Source organism: Euleptes europaea, chromosome 2 (genome assembly GCF_029931775.1).
Source record: "Euleptes europaea isolate rEulEur1 chromosome 2, rEulEur1.hap1, whole genome shotgun sequence".
In the NCBI taxonomy this organism is placed as follows: Eukaryota; Metazoa; Chordata; class Lepidosauria; order Squamata; family Sphaerodactylidae; genus Euleptes; species Euleptes europaea.
In genome coordinates, this window is record NC_079313.1 from 19,068,869 (window position 1) to 19,090,091 (window position 21,223).

General features: G+C 48.8%; 1 protein-coding gene across 1 annotated transcript; it reads left to right on the forward strand.

Moving 5' to 3' along the window:
• Positions 1 to 1,970: 1,970 nt before the first annotated feature.
• Positions 1,971 to 15,278, forward strand: GORAB (golgin, RAB6 interacting). The gene is made up of 5 exons (XM_056845432.1): positions 1,971 to 2,034; positions 5,526 to 5,865; positions 8,540 to 8,641; positions 10,072 to 10,212; positions 14,867 to 15,278. The coding sequence occupies exons 1-5, from the start codon at positions 1,971 to 1,973 to the stop codon at positions 15,276 to 15,278; spliced, it is 1,059 nt and encodes a 352-aa protein (XP_056701410.1).
• Positions 15,279 to 21,223: the final 5,945 nt, after the last annotated feature.

Sequence of the window (21,223 nt, forward strand, 5' to 3'; positions counted from 1 at the left end):
GTTCTGCAGGTGAACTGATCTCTGTCGCGTGGAGATCAGTTGTAATATCAGATCTCCAGTCACCACCTGGAGGTTGGCAACCCCAATTCTGTGGTATATTTACTGTGATGGGTAGGGTCCCTCTTTGCCATTGGTGGGAGGTTTTGGAGGTGGAGCCTGAGGAGGGCGGGGTTTGGGGAGGGGAGGGACTTCAATGCCATAGAGTCCTATTGCCACAGTGGCCATTTTTCTCCAGGGGAACTGATCTGTATTGGCTGGAGATCAGTTGTAATAGCTGGAGATCTCCAGCTAGTACCTGTAGGTCTGAAAAAAATATATGCACAAGTACTAGCTGGATAGTTATAGAAACTATAGTACTAGCTCAAAAGTAATAATACACAAGCAACTATGCAAACATATATTGTGAAACTCGTGTAACATCTACAGGTAAGTGAACACACAAATTAATATCTATACAATAAGTGAACAAGCAAGTCCAAAAGAGGACCACTGAGCAAAAGAGTCTCTTTTGCTCAGTGGTCCTCTTTTGGACTTGCTTGTTCACTTATTGTATAGATATTAATTTGTGTGTTCACTTACCTGTAGATGTTACACGAGATTCACAATATATGTTTGCATAGTTGTTTGTGTATTATTACTTTTGAGCTAGTACTGTAGTACCTGGAGGTCTGCAACCTTAGGGATACTTACCCCTTGCGGGATGTTGCTGACTATTTACCCCTTTGGGGAAGATATACAAACCTGGCTATTTGAAAGTTTACCCGGAATGGGAATTTGTGTACACATAGGAATATACAGGAAATGTTTGAAGGACTGATGAAGAGTGGCCTTTTGGAGCTCGAAACGATCGTCTCCTCGTTTTGCTTCTGAATTTCTGTTTTGGAAGTTACCTAACTCCATTTTATGCATTTGTACTTCATATTTTGTACATAGCCACTATGTTTGTCTTTTTTATATATATATAAATATTTTTTATTGATTTTTGAAATTGTATGGGTATACAGGAAAGGAAAAAAGGTAAGGGAAGGCATTAACAAAAAGAAAATACATTTACCCCCTAATATAGTTTACAAAGTCATCATTTTTTTAAACAAACTTTATATAATCACCAGCATCATTTTCATAACATTTAAACGAATTGTTTACTGTTTTCTGGTTTTGATAAATTCCTGAATAGTTCATCATTTATCTTTATTTACGTTTTAGATATGTAATTAAAGTATTTCTGTTGGATATTCTCATTTTTTTGATAAGCTATATTTAATCACTGGCTTTGTTTTCATAATAGAGGATTTTATTATTGTTTTTTGGTTTCAATAAAATCATAGAAAATTTGCCATTTGTCTTTGTTTGATTTTTGAATATCTGGCTGTAGCAGTTCTGTTAAGTGTGCCATTGTTATAAATTCGTATGCTTTGTCGATCCAGAGTTTAGTTTTTGGTATTTTTTCTGTTTTCCACAGTGATGCTACTACGTTTGTCTTTACTGTTGGTGTATTATTTGTATAGACACGTTGTTACTCTTGGAATTTTTGTAGCATATAAAGTTTGTACTTTTGCACAACGTTGTATGTTTCGCTCCTGTGCTAAGTTCCTTATCTATTGATGTTGGTGCAGTGGTGCCTTTTCCCCCCTCCAGTACCTGGAGGTTGGCTACCTTAGTGATGGGGAACAGCACACATTGCCCCTCTCTGAATAATTTTGATGAACGTGAAAGCTTGCACACTGTTTTTGAGAGGTATGTGCTTGGAGGCAATGAAAACGGACCACCCCTGCAAGGGAGGACAACCCTCCCTGCCCTCTCCCGGCCCCGGCCACAGCGAAGGCGGCTTTGCGTTGCCACGGCAACGCGCTAGGCCCTGCCGGCCGGGCCCGACGCGAGCGAGCGAGCCTCGGCTTTTCCCAGCCCCAGGGGCGGAGCCGGGAGACGTGGCAGTGGGGAGGCGAGGCGGGCCGGGCGAGAGGGGCGCCATGGCCAGGGACTGGGCCGGCTTCTCGGAGCAGGAGCTTCGGAAACTGCAGGGGAAGCGCCCAGGTAATCCCGGCCGAGGGCGGCGCGGGGAGCCGTCGCGGCGGCGCCGCCTGCGCGGGGGGGGGGGGCGACAGGGCCCGAGCCTCGCCGCTGCAGGCCCGACTTGGGAGTCAAGGCGCTGGGGCGGCCCGGAGGCCGAGGGTTCGCTTCGTCGGGGAGGAAGTGCATCAAAGAGCGGCCTCCGCGCCCTCCCGGCAATATAATTTTGCACGGGAGGCTCATTTCCGGGTCTCCCAAAGCGGCTTTTGGTTGCTGGGTCGGATTCTGTTGTAGAGATAGAGTATATTGGTATATCATTATATAATTATATCATTGGTATATAATTAGGGTTGCCAGCTTTGGGTTTGAAAACACCTGGAGATTTGGGGGGGGGGGGTTGGAGCCTGAGGAGGGAGGGGTCTCATTGGTATATAATTAGGGTTGCCAGCTTTGGGTTTGAAAATACCTGGAGATTTTGGGGGGTGGAGCCTGAGGAGGGGGGGTTTGGGGAGGGACCTCATGGGTATATAATTAGGGTTGCCAGCTTTGGGTTTGAAAACACCTGGAGATTTTTTTTGGGGGGGTGGAGCCTGAGGAGGGGGGGATTTGGGGAGGGACCTCATGGGTATATAATTAGGGTTACCAGCTTTGGGTTTGAAAACACCTGGAGATTTTGGGGGGGGGGGTGGAGCCTGAGGAGGGATTTGGGGAGGGACCTCATTGGTATATAATTAGGGTTGCCCGTTTTGGGTTTGAAAATACCTGGAGATTTGGGGGGGGTGGAGCCTGAGGAGGGGGGGTTTGGGGAGGGACCTCATGGGTATATAATTAGGGTTGCCCGTTTTGGGTTTGAAAATACCTGGAGATTTGGGGGGGTGGAGCCTGAGGAGGGGGGGTTTGGGGAGGGACCTCATGGGTATATAATTAGGGTTGCCAGCTTTGGGTTTGAAAACACCTGGAGATTTTTGGGGGGGGGTGGAGCCTGAGGAGGGGGGGATTTGGGGAGGGACCTCATGGGTATATAATTAGGGTTACCAGTGTTGGGTTTGAAAACACCTGGAGATTTTGGGGGGGGGGGTGGAGCCTGAGGAGGGGGGATTTGGGGAGGGACCTCATTGGTATATAATTAGGGTTGCCCGTTTTGGGTTTGAAAATACCTGGAGATTTGGGGGGGGTGGAGCCTGAGGAGGGGGGGTTTGGGGAGGGACCTCATTGGTATATAATTAGGGTTGCCAGCTTTGGTTTGAAAATACCTGGAGATTTGGGGGGGTGGAGCCTGAGGAGGGGGGGTTTGGGGAGGGACGTCAGTGGGTAATAATACCATACAGTCCACCTTCCCAAGCTGCCATTTTCTCCATGTAAACCACTGGTTTCCAACCAGGGGTCCATGGACCCCCAGGGGTCCACGAGAACTAAATTAAGGTCCGCAAAACAAAGTTATAAACCTATAATAAATTAATATTTTCAATTAAAAGTTCTCTATTATAAAAATATATATTCAAATATTATTCTAAGTTTAATGTTTAACTAACAGTTATGATTAAAGTTTATTTTCAAATTCTCAGAATTTTTATTTTGAACCTTGGGGTCCCTGCACCGAACAAAAAAGTCCTAGTGGTCCCTGGTCAAAAAAGGTTGGGAACCACTGATGTAAACAGATCTCTGTTGCCTGGAGATAAGATATAATAGCGGGAGATCTCCAGCCACCACCTGGAGGTTGGCAACCCTATGTAGGGAGGCTCGTGCAAGGACTTCTCTGTTCCCATGTGGCCATCCAGACGGGCAGTAGGAGTTCCGTGTCTACATCTGGTTGGGTCCTGAGAGATTCGCCAGCGCCTCAGTTTAGACTCTTCAGTCCAAAGGTCCCAGGTTCAATCCCTGACATCTCCAGCTAAAGGGACCAGGCAAGTAGGTGACGTGAAAGTCCTCAGCCTGAGACCCTGGAGAGCCACTGCTGGTCAGAGTAGACAATACTGACTTTGATGGACCAAGGGTCTGATTCAGTATAAGGCAGCTTCATATATGTTTATATAAAAGCCTCATTCTTTGGAACAGGCAGGGGGACGGAGAAGAAACCTTGGGCTCAGCTGTCCCCTCCTTCTCCAGCCCCTTTGCCTTCCGGGGGTCTTTCCTGGCCCTCAGATTCGACTGCAGGAAGAGGGGCGCTCTCTTGCCAATCCCGCTATATGAAACTAAGCCCCATTTGTCTTTTCAAGGCCACATTCCCTGGGAAAGCAGCCTCCTAAGGTATCATGGGCCAGTCCTGTTCTCTCAGCCCAACCTACATCACAGGGTTGTTGTGAGTGTGAAATGGAAGAGTGAAGAACTCTCTGTGCCGCTCTGAGCTCCTTGGAGGAATGATAGATTTTTTAATAAATGTACTTTATAAGTAAGTATTGCCATCCCAAGTTGTTTTTAACTCAGCTGGGGAAACTCAAAGAGGGTGAACTTCCACAGGGAAAAGGCTTAATGGGGCAAGAGTGAAATGGTTTTGTGCGCCCTTCCAATTTGCCCTCCAAATTGCACCCCCCCACACACAAAAATCTGGAAAACAATCACAGAATTATGTGTGATTGGTAGTTCTGCCTTGGCTTGCCCCACTAGGTACTACTGCTGTGATGTCCTCTTCCAAATCTGGGGTGCCCCAAGGAGTGTTACAACGGGCAAGCCCAAACTTGCTAAGAAGGGCATGTTTATAAAAAGAATAGGGTTGTAGTTTAAGGGAGCAGTTCAGTAGTGTGCTTTTATAAAGGAAACAGGACTGTGCTGTGTGCTACTGTTTATTGTACATATTGTCTTGCTGTTACTGCATAGCCTTCCACCTTTGCCATTCCATTTTCTGGATTGTTTAAAGATGACATCTTGTACCAGGTTTTTTTGGTGCATTGTTTTGTATTTTGTCTTAATGCACTGTTTACTAGATGTCTTATGTTGTTTGACTGCATTGTTTTATATATTGTATAAATAAATACACACAAGAAAGGTGGGCTGTAATTAAAGACTGAGGGGGGATGTGAGAGAAGGGGGGATGTGGGAGAAAAGGAGAATATTTGAAAAAAACTTGGTTTTTACATGCCAACTTTCTCTACCTTTTATGGAGAATCAAATGGTTTACAATCTCCTTCCCTTCCTCTCCCCACAACAGAAATGGGTGGGGCTGAGAGAGTTCGGAGAGAACTGTGATTAGCCCAAGGTCATCCAGCTGGTTTCATGCAGAGGAGTGGGGAAACCAACCCTGTTCACCAGATTAAAGTCTGCCGCTCATGTGGAGGACTGGGGAATCAAACCCAGTTCTTCACATTAGAATCCGCTGCTCCTAGCCACGCTGGCTCTCCATACTGATAATATGCAGTTCTGTTAGTAAGGACTTGGGTTTTGTTATCAGGTAGGCTTTGGGGTGCATACCCATGTGTGGATCCCCGCCCCCAAATCTCTTGTTCCTCTTCTCCCTAGCACATGTGTAAAGTTACTATTCTGTAGATGAGGGTAATTTAAGTTTTTTTGTATTTTTATAGAGCCTTCAGGGCCGCCACCTGAACAGCAGCATCGTCCACCTTGTGTAAACAAAAGTCGGCAACAGCTGCAGCGCAAAAAGGCTGTACAGCAGCTACTACGTGACCAACTAGCAGGGCAAGATGGAGCAGTTTTGGCATCTCCAGAGCAGCAGCTTTCTGTACCCAAACTCACACCCTTTGCTCCCCAGACATCTGTGCCCCCCTCCCAGTCTCCTTCAAACAGAGAGCAGCATAATGCCAAAAACCAACTTGAACTTGAGCAGTCTTCCAATGGTGATGAAAGAACCCAGAATCACGCCGCAGAGCCGAGCCATAACTCGGCGAGAAAGAAAATGGAATTGTTAGTAAGTCTAATAAACCTGCAAAAACAGCGTTACTCTTTCCAAACTGATACGTGACTTACATAGCAAACTGAAAGGCCTGTGCCAGATTGCACCAGTAGCTTTTAGGATGATGTCCAGTGACGCGACCCACCCTGGACTTGCAGGGGCAACTCACCTTGGCCGAGACAAACCCAGAATAGGCAGGATGGGGCTGCAGACTCTGAGTTCAGTAAGAGAGTTTGGCAGCCAGGTGGTGTCAATCCCATTATCGAGCCCTGCCTGGGAAAGGAAGCAATGGAGGATGCAGCTGAGACATAGCTTCAGGACACTTCTGGTTGGGTGAAGGGAGGGGAAGAGCAAGCAGGGGAAGGGCCGTGGCTCAGTGGTAGAGCATCTGCTTGGCATGCAGAAGGTCCCAGGTTCAATCCCCGGTATCTCCAGTTAAAAGGACTAGGCAAGTAGGTGATATGACAGACCCCTGCCTGAGACCCTGGAGAGCTACTGCTGGTCTGAGTAGACAGTACTGACCTTGATGGACCAAGGGTCTGATTCAGTATAAGGTAGCTTCATGTGTTCAAGCCAGGGGAGGGGATTAGAAGGGTGGCCTATTTAAGGAGGATCTCCAGCAGACCAGGGAAGATGAAAGGTCTCTGCCTGGGCAGCATGTGGTCTTGACCAGGGGAGCATTGCAGACCATGAACATTTTGCTCAGTTCTTTTCCTGCCTTGGTGTAGCTTTGTGTATAGGGCTTCATGTGAGGAATTCGCCACGCTTCTTAGGGGCACCGGCATAGTGTGAGGATTGCAGGCAAAATGGCTGGCTCCATTTCCTTAACCACCAAAGCATTTTCAGCTGTCTATAGAGATCTAACGCTATACATGTTTAGTACTGTACAATGGTAGGGGTTGTCAAACACTTGACCTTCAAGGAATCCTTTCCCATGTTAATTTGTGGGCTATGGAACCTGACTCTGTTGGGAAGGATTGTGGGGCTTGTTCACGGGTGCACATTCAAACCATGCAGTGCACTAGTCAGGACTGCTGGGCTTCATTGTTGGCCCGTGTGAAAAGAGAGTGCAACCTAGAACACATGCAAGAGGTCCCTGTGGCTGCACATTGTAAAGTAAGGTTGATAATGGTTGTGTGAGCTAACAGTCACCTTTACTGATACTCTCACTGAGGAATTTTTAATAAGCATTGGAAGAACCCTGGCACACAATTTTGAAATGTGAACAGAGTTTTCCAGGAGTCAAATATCAATTCTTGGTTCCTGTGCCGCATGAGTTGAGCTGGGTCAGACCAGTGGTTCATCTAGTCCAGTGTCATGTTTCACACAGCAGCCAACCGGTTGCCCTGCAGGGCCAAACAAACAGGGCAGAGAGGCTGAGGCCTTCCCCTGATGCTGCCTCCGAGCACTGGTGCTCAGAGGTTTGCTGCCTCTGGACTTGGAGGTTCCTTCTAGTCATCGTGGCTAGTAGCCACTGGTGGACCTCTCCTTCCATGAATCTGTCCAACCCCCTTTTAAAGTCATCTATGCTTGTGACCATAACTATGTCCACTCCATCACCTCTGGCACTGTAGAAAACAAAGTAGTCCCACAACTGTTTGATTGTACTGGTCATTCATAACTAAGGTGATATATTCTGGTTTCTTGGGTTTTTTTCCATTGACAAAAAATAGAATGCTGGTAAAACAGAGAAGAGTGCTTTCTGTGACATTTAATGATTGAAATGTTTGTGCATTTTGAGTTATGAATTGAAAAGAGGCATTAAGGAGCCTTTTACCTGGAACTGGTATAGGTGTAATGCCTGCTCTATCCATAAGATCGACGTGTTGTGAAGTTTCTTTCCAAAGTTTAAAGGATGAAGCACACAAAAGCATTTACTAAAAGGAGAGCTGCTAAATCTATGAACCCACCTATCTTCTCCAAGAAAGTTCATTCTATATGTGCAGGCTTAAGATGCAACAAGCTCATTGTAGGTGAGCAATCTCCACCTGGATTTGAAAAGCGAAATCCTTTATTGCAAGCCATATTCTGATAGAGTGCAGAATTCATCTAGGTTGTGGCTTGTCTGTGTTAAAGTCTGCTTGTTGACCATCTCCTGAGATGTCAGGCATTGGGTCACTGATTCTCTGTACAGTGGATGCCAGTGCTGTAGGCTAGATCTGTTGGATGTTTCTGTCCCAGCGAGAACTATAAAACATCTTTCTTGCAGTCATATTTCTTCTTTCTGATATCCATAAGTTAGGATCCTGAGCAGTTTGCCAGAGTCCTTCCCAAAATACTTATTATTCATAAGTATAATAATGACAAACAATTTTGGAAGTGTAGCTGACTTCTGAGATAAATCAGTGAAGGAGGGACCCAGTGGGAGAACCTCTGCTTGGCATGCAGAAGGTCCCAGGTTCAATCCCCAGCATGTCCAGTTAAAAAGGACCAGGCAGTAGGTGATGCGAAAGATCTCCACCTGAAACCCTGGAGAGCAGTTGCCAACCTATGACCTTGATGGTCTGGACTGATGGTTTGATTCATTATAAGGCAGCTTCATGTTTGTGTGTGTGTATTTGTGAACAGACGTTCTTAAATCATTCAGGTGTTTCAGAAGCAATTGTGGAGATGTTCCTGAGTGAATAGTTGTAAGAGAAAATAAAGGCAATTTCTTGTTCGCTGTGTTGTTTTGTCAACATGTAGGCGAGAGAAGTCTCGTTGGGAGGTCCTACAACAGGAACAGAAGCTTATGGAAGAGAAGAACAAACGCAAGAAAGCTCTCCTAGCCAAAGCAATTGCTGAAAGGTATGCAGGCTCTTTTGTAATCTTCAGGCAAGCAGAAAGGCTGTGATACATTTCCTGTACTGTGCTGCTACACTTGAGCAAGCTTTGACAGTCTCATTTTCTCAGCACTGCAATATAAACACTTATTTCATTGAACTATTAAGATGAAATCCATTAATTAATTTCTAGAAGACACAAGCTTGCAAACTTTTTGTTTCTCTTCTGTTTTTGTCTGAGGCTATGGTCCTTGTTATGCTGCCTTGGAAATAACTTCTGTTGAAAGTAGCGGGATGTGCATACTATCATGGTGCAGAAAAAGACTAAGGTGCTACCATTAATGAGTGAAAAAGGCTGTTTTAGTACAGGTTTCTGCCATGGATGGATCTGAGCTTCCGACTTTTATTACTTATGCGGCCCAACTCTCTTACATACTACTGAAATTCTCCATAGAAGCTGAATGAAGAGCTTGGCAACCGTTTAATAGTTTGCGTATCCTCTTTGCCAAAGACCATTCTAATAGGGATGAGTAGTTCTGCAGATTGCAGAACACACATCTCTTAAACGCTGAAGCCCTGTGCACACTGCTTCTCGTGAGGAGGGAGACCGGGCACAAGCATGCCACCCCCAACTCCATGCAGTTATTTTGTCGCCTGCAAATGTGGGCATGCCCCCTTCCTGGGATCAGTAACATTCAGAAAGCAGTAGAAAAGAGCAAGAGTCCAGTAGCACCTTAAAGACTAACAAAATTTCTGGAAGGGTATGAGCTTTTGTGAGTCACAGCTCACTTATTCAGAAGGGCCATAGCTCAGTGGTAGAGCATCTGTTTGGCATACAGAAGGTCCCAGGTTCAATCCCCGGCATCTCCAGTTAAAGGGACTAGGCAAGTAGATGATGTGAATGACCTCTGCCTGAGACCTGGAGAGCCGCTGCCGGTCTGAGTAGACAATACTGACTTGGATGGACCAAGGGGTCTGATTCAGGATAAGGCAGCTTTGTGTGTTCATACCTGATTCAGAAAGTAGTGTCACTGATCATGGGGGACAGGAGGTACATGCCAAGACTTCGTCTGGGTGTTCACACCATGCAGGCAACTTGGGGATTGTGTGTAGCCGAGGCCAGAGTGCTTGTGCTTGCTCTCTTTACCCAAGTGGTGAGTCAGTGCACAGATGGATTGCCTGCACAAGGCTAGCCGTCTTGGTAAAAACAGCAAGTATGTGTCACTGAACATTTCTCCACAACAGAAGATCAGACTCATGTTTTAAAAATAAATCTAAAATATAGATTATCTGATCCTTTCTCTGTGGGGAAAGCACACGCTGCCGTTGTTCCTCCGTACTTACAAATGAAGAATCGCTGCAGCTCTACAATGGCACAAGCCTTTGAGCAACTTTAACAAGCCACAGATTTCCCCCACACACATGTTACAAAGAGATTGCCTGTTTCTTCCCCAGGTCCAAACGGACACAGGCTGAAACGGTGAAATTGAAGCGGATCCAAAAAGAGCTCCAGGCTCTGGACGACTTGGTATCTGCTGACGTTGGGATTCTGAGAAACCGGATCGACCAAGCAAGTTTGGTCTACTCGACTGCTCGGTAAGAAGTGAGCAGAGAAGAACAAACTCGAGAGCAGGGGTGTCAAACGTAAGGCCCACGGGTTGGATATGACCCCTTAAGAGCTCTTATCCGGACCGTGAGCCAGCTGAGGCAGCCATTCTCCCCCCCCACACACTCTCGATCTGGGCTGGCAAGGCATGGCCTCACCTGACCAAGTGACATGTCATATCCAGCCCTCGTAACAATTGAGTTTGACACCCTTGTTCTAGAGGTTGCTGGAGGAAATGGCCATTAGCTTTATTTTATTGTTTGTTTTTATTTGGTTTGATTTCTATCCTGCCCTTTAGGCTCAGGGCAGCTAACTCCCAAAAAATTCAAGTATAAATTATGCTTAAAATTTTGCACTGTGTTCCCAGTTGCCATCTTGAAATGTTTTCTTGCCAGCCTCTGTCTTCATCCCACTTGGGTTTGTTCCCTGCCACGGCTGTCACCATTGCTATAGGCCATTATTCTTCATAGCCTTTATCCCTTGGACTTGAAGCACTTAAAAAAATGACACCACAACCAACCGCTGCGCATAGTTTAGGAAAGCAGTCATGTTGTCAAGCATGTGTCCACTGTGTTTGAATCTCATCCAGAACTGGGAGCTATCTAGGTCACAAGTTATGACTTACTTCAGTCACGCAGGGAAGATTCAATCATGAACCCGCTCTGTCGGGAGAAGGGCTTTTGTGGTTCAGATTAAGCCATTCAAGCATCTGAAGAAAGCAAAGTTTGGCTAGCCTGAGGTGGAAGCATGTAACTGCGTGATTCATTGAGGAAAACCTGCCATCTCTTTATGACTATTGCTGTATATTGGCCACAGGCTTGTAAACTTGCTTATTAGCTTTTTTGTTGTTGCAGTGAAGTAGCCATCTGTAAGAGCTTAGGGCTGCGGGAAGCAGAATCACACCGTTTTAAGTCCGTTGAAGTCAGCAAGCTTAGAAGAGTGTAACTCTGTTTAGGGCTGCATTTTTTGCAGCCTGCGAACTTAAGACTGAATTCATTTTATTTGTTCATTTCTGGCCTGCATAAGGCTGGTGTAAGCAGGCAGAAAACCCCAGCTCAATGAATTTCATTGGGGAAATGATAATGGCCATAAGAAACACAATGTTATGAGGACAGGTTGAAGGAAGTGGGTATGCTCAGCCTAAAGAAATAGGGCTGGGGAGGAGAGTTTAAAAAGGTTAGATGTCCTCAATTGTTTTTAAAAACAATTATCCTGCTGCCCTCAACTTTTCTTAGCATGATTGTCTTTTCCAGTGGCTCTTGTCTTCTCATAAGTCCGACAGCCTCAGTTTAGTCATTTTAGCTTCTAGGGTCAGTTCAGGCTTGATTTGATCTATTACCCATTGATTTTTTTTTTTTTTGGCAGTCCACGGTATCCATAACACTCTCCTCCAACACCACATTTCAAAGGAATCTCCTTTCTTTCTACTTTCTTCCTATTGGGGGGATAGGTGTAATAAAAATATATATCTAAGATCATTATAGAAGGGGCAGTAGTTTGCAGGTTGTAGTAAGTGATCTGTCCCTGGTCCTTGAGCCCGTGAACGCGCCCCTGGGTGCCTGACCTTGATTTCAAAGCATGTGTCAGGTCTTGCTCTCTAACAGGAGTAAAGGCTCTTGACCTGAGTTAGGCCAGTGCTTGGCTACATATCAAGTCTTCGTTCTCAAGCCTGTAAACTCTGTGTATAGTATCCCCCATCCTGTTTTCCCCAGCTCTGCAGATGTGGGGCCGCTGTTTAGTCTTTCTCCCTGGGAACTGCTTATCTCGGAACTGCTTGCTCATGTTTACTTGACTTGCTGTTCAAAGGGGTGATTGTGTATCTAGATGACATTTTGATTTATTCTAAAACGTACGAAGAACACGTGAAAATGGTTAAGGAGGTGCTCAAACGCCTCCGGGACAATCAACTGTTTGCCAAGGTGTCCAAATGCGAATTTCATCAAGAGACATTAACTTTTCTGGGGTATGTAATTTCGCACAAAGGTCTAGCCATGGATCCCGAGAAAGTGAAGGCGGTCCTGGAGTGGGAGCCGCCCGCTACACGCAAACAATTACAGCAGTTTCTCGGGTTTGCTAATTTCTATAGAGGGTTTCTCAAAAATTTTGCGCAGGTGGCATTGCCCATAATGGACCTGTTAAAAACGAAGGGGAAGGGGGGTTCGGCGACTCTGCCTTCCTCCCAGTTGAATTGGATGCCAGAGTGTCAACAAGCTTTTGACACTTTGAAAAAACTTTACTTCTGAACCCTTACTGAAACACCCAGACTATGAGAAACCTTTCATTGTCCAAGTGGATGCTTCCGACGTAGCGATGGGAGGGACTCTCCTGCAGATGGGGGAAGCAGGCCAGCTTCAACCCTGTGCATATTTTTCTAAAAAGTTCTTGTAGTCCGAATTGAACTGGCCCATTTGGGAAAAAGAGGCGGCCGCTGTAAAGAATGCCCTCACGGTCTGGAGGCATTTCCTGGAGGGGGTTGAAATCCCTTTCGAAGTATAGACTGACCATAAAAACTTAGAGGCTCTAAAGTGAACGCGCAAACTCACAGCAGAACAGGTGCGCTGGGCTGAATTCTTTTCGAAGTTTCGCTTTGTTCTCAAGCATGTACCCGGCAAGCAAAATCAGCTGGCCGACGCACTTTCTCGCCTTCCCCAATACCAGAGTAAGGTGGATCGTCCCACAGACTCGCTGTTTACTCCCGAGGAGCGGGGGGATTTGCCTGGCCTGGCTGTCGCCACCCACTCCCAAACACAGGGGTCTCCCCCCTTGGAAGGACTACCGGACTGTTTCAAGGCTGCCCTGATTCAAGCCTGCAGGCAGAGGGAGCCGCGAATGGTCTACCTGACCAAATGACTCAGTGGGGGGAGTTCTGGTTTAAAGAAAATAAACTATGTACCTGCTTCTCTTCGGAGGGAGGCGATGGATCGGAGCCATGGTTCCAAGGTGGCGGGGCATTTTGGTTTTGTTAAAACCCTGCACCTTTTGTGTAGGCAATTCTGGTGGCCAGAGATGAGAATGGACTTGGATTCTTTCATCTGCAGTTGCCTTACATGCGCCACAGCCAAAAGGGTGGTGGGAAAGCCACCTGGACTTTTGAAACCTTTGGAAACGCCCTTGGCTCCTTGGGAAGTGATTGCCATGGATTTTGTCACAGATCTTCCTCCCAGCAGGGGGAAAACAGTACTATGGGTGGTCACGGACCTTTTTTCTAAGCAAGTGCATTTAGTCCCTTGCGCAGGACTTCCCACAGCTCAAAAATTAGCCCAAATGTTTGTATCACATGTCTTTAAATATCACTCTTTTCCGAAGAAGGTAATTTCAGATCGGGGCCCAAAATACGTGGCAACGTTTTGGAAAGCTTTCTTGAAATTGGTGGGGGTGGAACAAGGGTTATCCAGTGCCTACCATCCCCAAACAGATGGTCACACCGAACGGGTCAACTCAGTACTCGAATGTTATTTGCGTTGCTATGTAAACTACCACCAGGATGATTGGGTAGATCTTTTGCAGAGTATGTGTATAATAATGCTTCTCATCAGTCCACGGGTTTCAGTCCATTCCAAGTGATACATGGTAAAGATTTCGGACCCTTTGGTAACATGAATCTTACGGGTGTGGAAGCTGACACCGACGTGGCCGATTGGGTGAACACAATACAGAACACTTGCCCTGGTTACAAAAGAACCTGGAACGGGCTAAACGCAAATGCAAAGAACAAGCAGATAAACATCGTTCTCCGGGGTCGGAGATTAAGGTGGGGGATCAGGTTTACCTGTCCACAAAGAATCTTCGCTCCTTACGCCCACGTAAGAAACTCAGTGAGAAGTATGTGGGACCCTTCCCGGTCTCACGGCTCATTAACGAAGTCTGTAGAACTCAGCTTTCCGAAATCCCTGCGGGGCATCCACCCAGTGTTTCATGTCAGTCTGCTCAAGAGACACGTGCCTGCCCCTGAATGGCACCCCAGTCCTACTCCTGAGCTCCCGGTGTTGGGGGTGGGGGTGGGGAGGAACATTTCTAAGTTTCCAAGATCCTGGATTCCCGAGATCGCAATAACATGCTTCACTACCTAGTTCGTAGGAAACACCTGGGTCCGAGCCATTATGAGTGGGTTGCTGAACACCACGTAGCTGCTCCCCATCTGGTGTGGCAGTTTCACAAGGCGACCCCAGAAGCCTCACCCGATCGCGGTGGGAGGGGGGCCTCAGGGGGAGCGGAATGTCAGGTCTTGCTCTCTAACAGGAGTAAAGGGTCTTGACCTGAGTTAGGCCAGCGCTTGGCTACATGTCAAGTCTTCGGTTCTCATGCCTGTAAACTCTGTGTATAGTATCCCCCGTCCTGTTTTCCCCAGCTCTGCAGATGTGGGGCCTCTGTTTAGTCCTTCTCCCTGGGAACTGCTTGTCTTGGAACTGCTTGCTCATGTTTACTTCCACAGCCTGCATTGCTTTTAAAACATGTAACCTACCAATGATTCCTCATTACAAGCCTTACCTGTTTGTAGACAGTCAGTTCTTTTATCTGTCCATTGCTCCTAATAAAGTATTACTGCTTCAGAGCTACCTGCCTGGATGAGTTTGCTTATGGGATGCTAGGGACAGACGCCTGAGCCTGACAGCATGCTGGGTGCTTTGTTTTTTTTCATTTCAGGAAGCGTTTCGATAAGGCGGAAGTGGAGTACATGGCTGCGAAGCTGGACCTCCAGAAGAAAACGGAAGCCAAGGAGCAGCTGACGGAGCACTTGTGCACGATCATCCAGCAGAACGAGCTGCGCAAGGCCAGGAAACTGGAGGAGTTGATGCAGCAGCTAGAGGTGGCGCTGGATGAAGAGAACCTGGAACTCGAGATTGAGGTGGAGCAGATGCTGCTGCAACAGGAGGGGGGCGCACTTGGGCAGGCGGTCCAGTTGCAGAATCCTGCTCCTGTTGGGGTGGAGGTGGCTGCCCCCCAGGGTAACAGCCAAGAACACAAGAATGAAAGCCACCAAGCTGGGAGTTCAGAACAGTTAGCGGAACAGACTGCAGATTCTCATCCTGGGGACCCGGGTCATGTAATGCGATAATTTGCTCTTGCATCCATAAAGAGAATCTGGACTAATTAGTTCTACAAGAATTATATTATTTCAAAACTGATATCCTTAGTCTGATCAAAGTTACCTTGCCACCTTTATTTCTGATAGATCTTGGGTGGGGCTAAACGTTTTAAAAGATTAATTTTTTTAGAACTGACTAGTCCAGACTCTTTTTGTATGCGAGAGCAAATTATCTTTTTGGGAGCCACCATGGTGTAGTGGTTAAGAGCAGCGGACTCTAATCTGGAGAACCGGGTTTGATTCTTCACTCCTCCACATGAAGCCTGCTGGGTGACCTTGGGCCAGGCACAGTTCTCCCAGAACTTTCAGCCCATGCGGAGGCAGGCAACTGCAAACCACCTGTGAATGACTCTTGCCTTGGAAACCCTACTGGGTTGCCGTACATCATCTGTGACTTGACCACACTTTCCAGCACAATGGGGGATGAATTGTAATGCAATAATTATCTGCGTAGATCCTTTTGAAATATCTGGTGCTGCTTTGCTGGCGAGCGTAACACTCACAGAACAAGTGGTTCAGACCTTCAAATTGGATACAGAATAACTATCGCTTTACAGTCAGATGACAAACTCTACTGCTTGCGGGGAAGTGACTCCTTGCAAAGGGACCTCAACTCTAAAACCTAATAAACTGTCTTCTGGTATGTGCCATTCTTTCCTTCACCTGTAGGGTTTAGATCAGTGGTTATATTTAATCAGCAAGCATGCAAGCAACATCATCACTGAATGCCCCCCCCTCGAGCCGCAAGTTAAAAAGGGGGTGTGAGGGTCTCTGTCTATGTGTCTCTGCTTTCCATCACCTGCTTTTGCTTTGTTATCAGCGAACTCGTAAAAGCAGTTCACACCTTCTGGTCTCAGGCGCCAGGCCTGATTGCCCCTAGTATCTTCCCCCCCCCCCCGCTGTTCTTCCTGTCAGTACTCCCTCAGGCCGATGCGGCCTTGGAAGTGTGATAGCTTCACCAGACTTCCTGGGACTCGTCTGATGTTTTGTATTATGCCAAGCTTGTAACTTCCCATAACAATAAGTGTGAACCCCAGTGCCCCAGTGCCCTGGAGTCAATATATTCTGTAAAACCGAATAGCCCCTCACTTGCAGCTTTCTACCTGTGCCTGTCTCATCTCCTGATGTCTTCAATAAATCCTTTGTTTCTTTATCAACGTCTGAACATTTGATTTGGAGAAGTAAACTCAGAGAGAGGGGATCTCTCACATTAAGCTGCAAGTCTCTGCCTCTCGGACTGCTGCTGTACCTTTTGGGACAGAATGCAAGGCGACGAGGAAAACACCCCTACTACCCCTGACGCACCGAATGAACCGGTGGTGCCGGAGAAACCGGACCCCAAGGAGGAGGGTGCCAAGCCAAAGAAGCCTAGGGATCCCATCCCCGACCAAGGCCGGGACGGACGTCCCCGAGGACTTTTTAACAATTGGCTGGACTCCCCCAAGGGTTGGTCTCTCTCCCGAACCGCGGCGAAGGATCGCCGGTTGGCCTTCCCCAGCACGGGACTCGAAGGGGACCCGGCACGCAAGGAGGCCCTGATGGAGGAAGAACGCAAGCAGTGGCAGGAGGATCGCCAAGCTATGCAGGAGCAGATGGAAACCATGCAGCGGGTGATAGGTGAGATGGCAGCGGCCCTGGACGCGCTGAAAGTGCAACCGCCCGCCGGCAATCTCCCGGACGGAGCACCGGCAGCCCCTCCCGCGCCTCCTAGCCTCCCGTCCCGTCGGGACCTGAAAGTCACGTATGACGGTTCAGGGGACCAGTTGACCTTTTTCATGGTCCAAGTGGACATTTTTATGCGAGAACAAGGCCGAACCTTCACCTCCGAGGAGTCCCGGGTGCAGTACGTGGCTTCCTTACTGCAAGGGGAGGCGGCCGCCTGGATGGTGTTGCAGTATGAACTCCGCTCGCCGGTGCTGCGAACCCTGGACGAGTTTATGGTAGCACTCCGAAACCGCTTTGAGGACCCGACTCTGGGAGAGCGGGCTAAAGCCTCCCTGATGCAACTGCGCCAAGGGACCAAGTCGGTGGCGCAGTATGCAAGTGAGTTCCAGTCACTGGCCAGCCGAATCCTGGACTGGAGTGAGGCCACTTTGGTACAGTGTTTCAGGGAGGGCCTCAACCCGGACCTCCAACATTGGGCCTTCATGCAAGGGAACCCCCCGGATGTGGAAGGTTGGGTTCGCCACGCTGCCGACATCGAGAATCGCAAACAACTTTTGACCTTGTCCAAACAACGCATTGGACGAGACCCGAGACCCCGGAGCGACCGGGGCCGAGACTTCCGACTGGGGGGCAGCGGGGGTCCCTCGGCTGCTGAACGCCGCAAGCGTTTTGAGACCGGTGTCTGCCTGACCTGCGGAGGTAAGGGACACTTTGCGTCACAGTGCCCCTCTCGTTCGGGCCGTCCCAACCCCCCACGCCAAGCCCCGACTGAACCACAGAAGGCGACTGCCGAGGACCAGCCCCGCCGCAGGAGCGGACCGCCGGGCCGACGTTCCGGCGCACCCTCCGCTCTCCATGCGCGCCCCCAGGACGGAGCCTCCACTTCTACTGGCCCGACGGGGTCCCGGATTACAAGTACCACTTTTGATTCGGACGGGTCCCCGACCGCCACCACTCCTTCCCCCTCTTCCAGCGAGGAGGAAGAGTGGGAACAGCCGGCAAAAAACGCCGTCGGTCTGCTGTAGAGGGGGCTCCGCAGCAGACCGCCCCTGTTGTTGTGCAAGGAGCTCCACCGATGGTAAGCGCCCAAGAGGACAATGTATATGTGCGTGTTCACCTTTCCCTACCAAAAGGGGGTCCCAGTTTAGAATTCCCCGCTTTGGTTGACTCGGGGTGTGCCCGCACCATGATTAGTGAGGACACAGCCAAGAAACTGGGAGTCCGGCGCAAGCGGCTTCCGGGACCCCTCCGCTTTTCCCAAATGGACGGGAGTGATTTTAAACGGGGTCCGGTGACCCACAGAACTGCAGCCGTGATTATGTCCGTGGGGGAACATTGGGAACGCTTGTATTTTACCATCGCCCCTATAGTAACCCCGGTGGTATTAGGGATGAACTGGCTACGGGGACACAACCCGTCCATCGACTGGGTTGAACGGGTGCTCTCGTTTCCCGAAAACCCCTGTAGTTTACATGACAAGGAACGGGTTGTCCGGTCTCCGGCCGCCGCTGTGGTAGGGTCTCCCCCCCCAGCCACCGTTCCTCCTCAACTGCCCACTGAATACTCGCAGTTTGCGGACGTCTTTGATGTTAGAGAATGTGACGAACTACCCCCCCCACAGAGAGACGGACTGCGCCATCGAAATTGTGGGGGAAGGCAAACTGTCTAAAGGGAAGGTTTACCCCATGAGCCCTAGTGAAAAGGCGGTGTTACGGGACTATCTGGATGCCAACTTGGCGAGGGGTTTCATACGCCCTTCCAAGGCTCCTTATTCGGCCCCAGCCTTCTTTGTGAAGAAAAAGACGGGAGATTTAAGACTGTGCATTGACTTTCGTAGGCTAAACGCCGTCACCCAGTCTAACGCTTACCCTCTCCCTCTTATTCCCGACCTTCTAGCACAATTAAAGGAGGGCCGAATCTTCACCAAACTGGACTTAGTGGAAGCATACCACCGCATTCGCATTAAAGAAGGAGACGAACCCAAAACAGCCTTTTCCAGCTGTTTTGGAATGTTTGAATACCTAGTCATGCCTTTCGGACTTTCGGGGGCTCCCAGTGTGTTTATGCAATTAATTAATGAGGTTTTGCATGATTTGCTGTTTCGGGGGGTGGTGGTATTTCTCGATGACATCCTTATTTACTCTGAAACCATGGAAGACCATGTGCGCCTAGTGCGAGAAGTGCTCCAGCGGCTGCGGGAGCACAAACTATATGCTAAGGTGTCCAAATGTGAGTTCCACCAACCTTCCATTACATTTCTTGGGTACGTGATTTCCCACCAAGGGTTAGAAATGGACCCCGCAAAGGTCCAGGCGGTGTGGGATTGGGAACCCCCCACTACCCGCCGCCAGCTTCAGCAGTTTTTGGGATTCGCTAACTTTTACCGCAACTTCATTCCCAACTTTGCCCAAGTTGCGCTTCCCCTCACTGCCCTGTTGCGTACCAAGGACAAGGGGGCTAGCGCCGCGCTTCCCTCAGCCCGTTTGCAATGGTCCCCCCAGTGCCAGCAAGCTTTTGAACGTTTAAAGCTGCTTTTTTCATCCGAACCCGTTTTGGCCCACCCGGATTGCACCAAGCCTTTTGTGGTGCAAGTGGATGCCTCGGATGTGGCCATGGGCGGGGCCCTATTGCAGAGGGATGAAGGGGGGCGGTTGAGACCTTGCGCCTACTTCTCCAAGAAGTTTTCCCAGTCCGAAATCAACTGGGCTATTTGGGAGAAGGAGGCGGCGGCGGTCAAACATGCCCTCACCATATGGAGGCACTTTTTAGAAGGTGCCGAGCTGCCGTTTGAAGTGTGTACCGATCACAAGAATCTCGAGGCTCTCAAGGGAGCTAGAAAGCTCAACGCCAAACAAATTCGGTGGGCCCAATTCTTCGCAAAATTCCGGTTCACCCTCAAGCATGTCCCTGGCAAAGAGAATGCCCTAGCTGACGCTTTGTCACGACTTCCCCAGTATCGCAATGATTTCGATCGCCCAGTCGACTCCCTGTTCACTCCTGAGCAGCGAGGGGAGGTTCCTAGCTTAGCTGTCACTACCCGGTCCCAAGCCCAACGACCTGACACCCCCCCTACGCTCAAAGGTATCCCGGAAGCCTTCCAACAGCGACTCCGGGATGCCTCCTTACAGGAGGAGGAGCACCATCTCCTCCCCACGGGCTTGGAACGAACCAACACCTGGTGGGTGCAAGGGGGAAAACTATATGTCCCATCCTCCCTTCGTAAAGAGGTATTGGGACTTGTACATGGTGCCAGGTTGGCGGGTCATTTTGGTTTCATAAAAACTCTTCACCTGGTACGGAGGCAGTTTTGGTGGCCCGGTATGAGATCCGATGTAGAGCTGTACGTGCGCAGCTGCCCCACTTGCGCCACAGCCAAAAGACGGATGGGAAAACCCCCAGGGCTCCTCAAACCGCTTGAGAACCCCTCCCGACCCTGGGAAGTCATCGCCATGGATTTTATCACCGACCTACCTCCAAGTCGGGGAAAGACGGTTCTCTGGGTAATCACGGACCTCTTTTCCAAACAGGTCCATTTCGTTCCATGTGCAGGTCTTCCTTCAGCCCAGGGCTTGGCTAAACTGTTCGTCACACACGTCCTCAGGCTACACTCGATCCCGAGGAAGGTCCTCTCCGACCGGGGGGTCCAGTTTGTTGCCAAATTTTGGCGAGCCTTCCTGAAGCTAATGGGGGTGGAGGAACAGGGCCTTTCTTCCGCCTATCACCCCCAGACGGATGGTCAAACGGAACGAGTAAACGCTGTGGTAGAATGTTATTTGCGCTGCTATGTAAATTTCCACCAGGACGACTGGGTCGACCTGCTGCCATTTGCCGAATATGCGTACAACAATGCGCCTCATTCCTCTACCGGCTTTAGTCCCTTCCAAGTAATATACGGGACGGAATTCGGTCCTTTCGGTTCCGCTCCCGTCACGCCAGAGCTCCAGTCCACCCCTGATCTTCAGGAGTGGATTCAGGTAGTCAAATCTACCTGGCCATGGCTGCTCAAGAATCTTGAGAGGGCAAAAAGCAAGTACAAGGAACAGGCAGACAAACACCGGTCTCTGGGATGGGAGCTTAAGGTGGGAGAGCAAGTCTATCTATCCACTAAAAACCTCCGCTCTCTGCGTCCCTGCAAAAAATTGAGCGACCGTTATGTGGGACCTTTCCCCATTACCAGAGTAATCAATGAGGTTACCGTGGAACTGGAACTCCCAAAGACCCTCAAGGGGGTCCATCCAGTCTTTCATATA

Coding starts and splice junctions, on each gene's coding strand:
- GORAB (XM_056845432.1), top strand. CDS start 1,971: ATGGCCAGGGACTGGGCCGGCTTCTCGGAGCAGGAGCTTCGGAAACTG. Junction 5,866..8,539: donor GCGAGAAAGAAAATGGAATT/GTTAGTAAGTCT, acceptor GTCAACATGTAG/GCGAGAGAAGTCTCGTTGGG. Junction 10,213..14,866: donor TTGGTCTACTCGACTGCTCG/GTAAGAAGTGAG, acceptor TTTTCATTTCAG/GAAGCGTTTCGATAAGGCGG.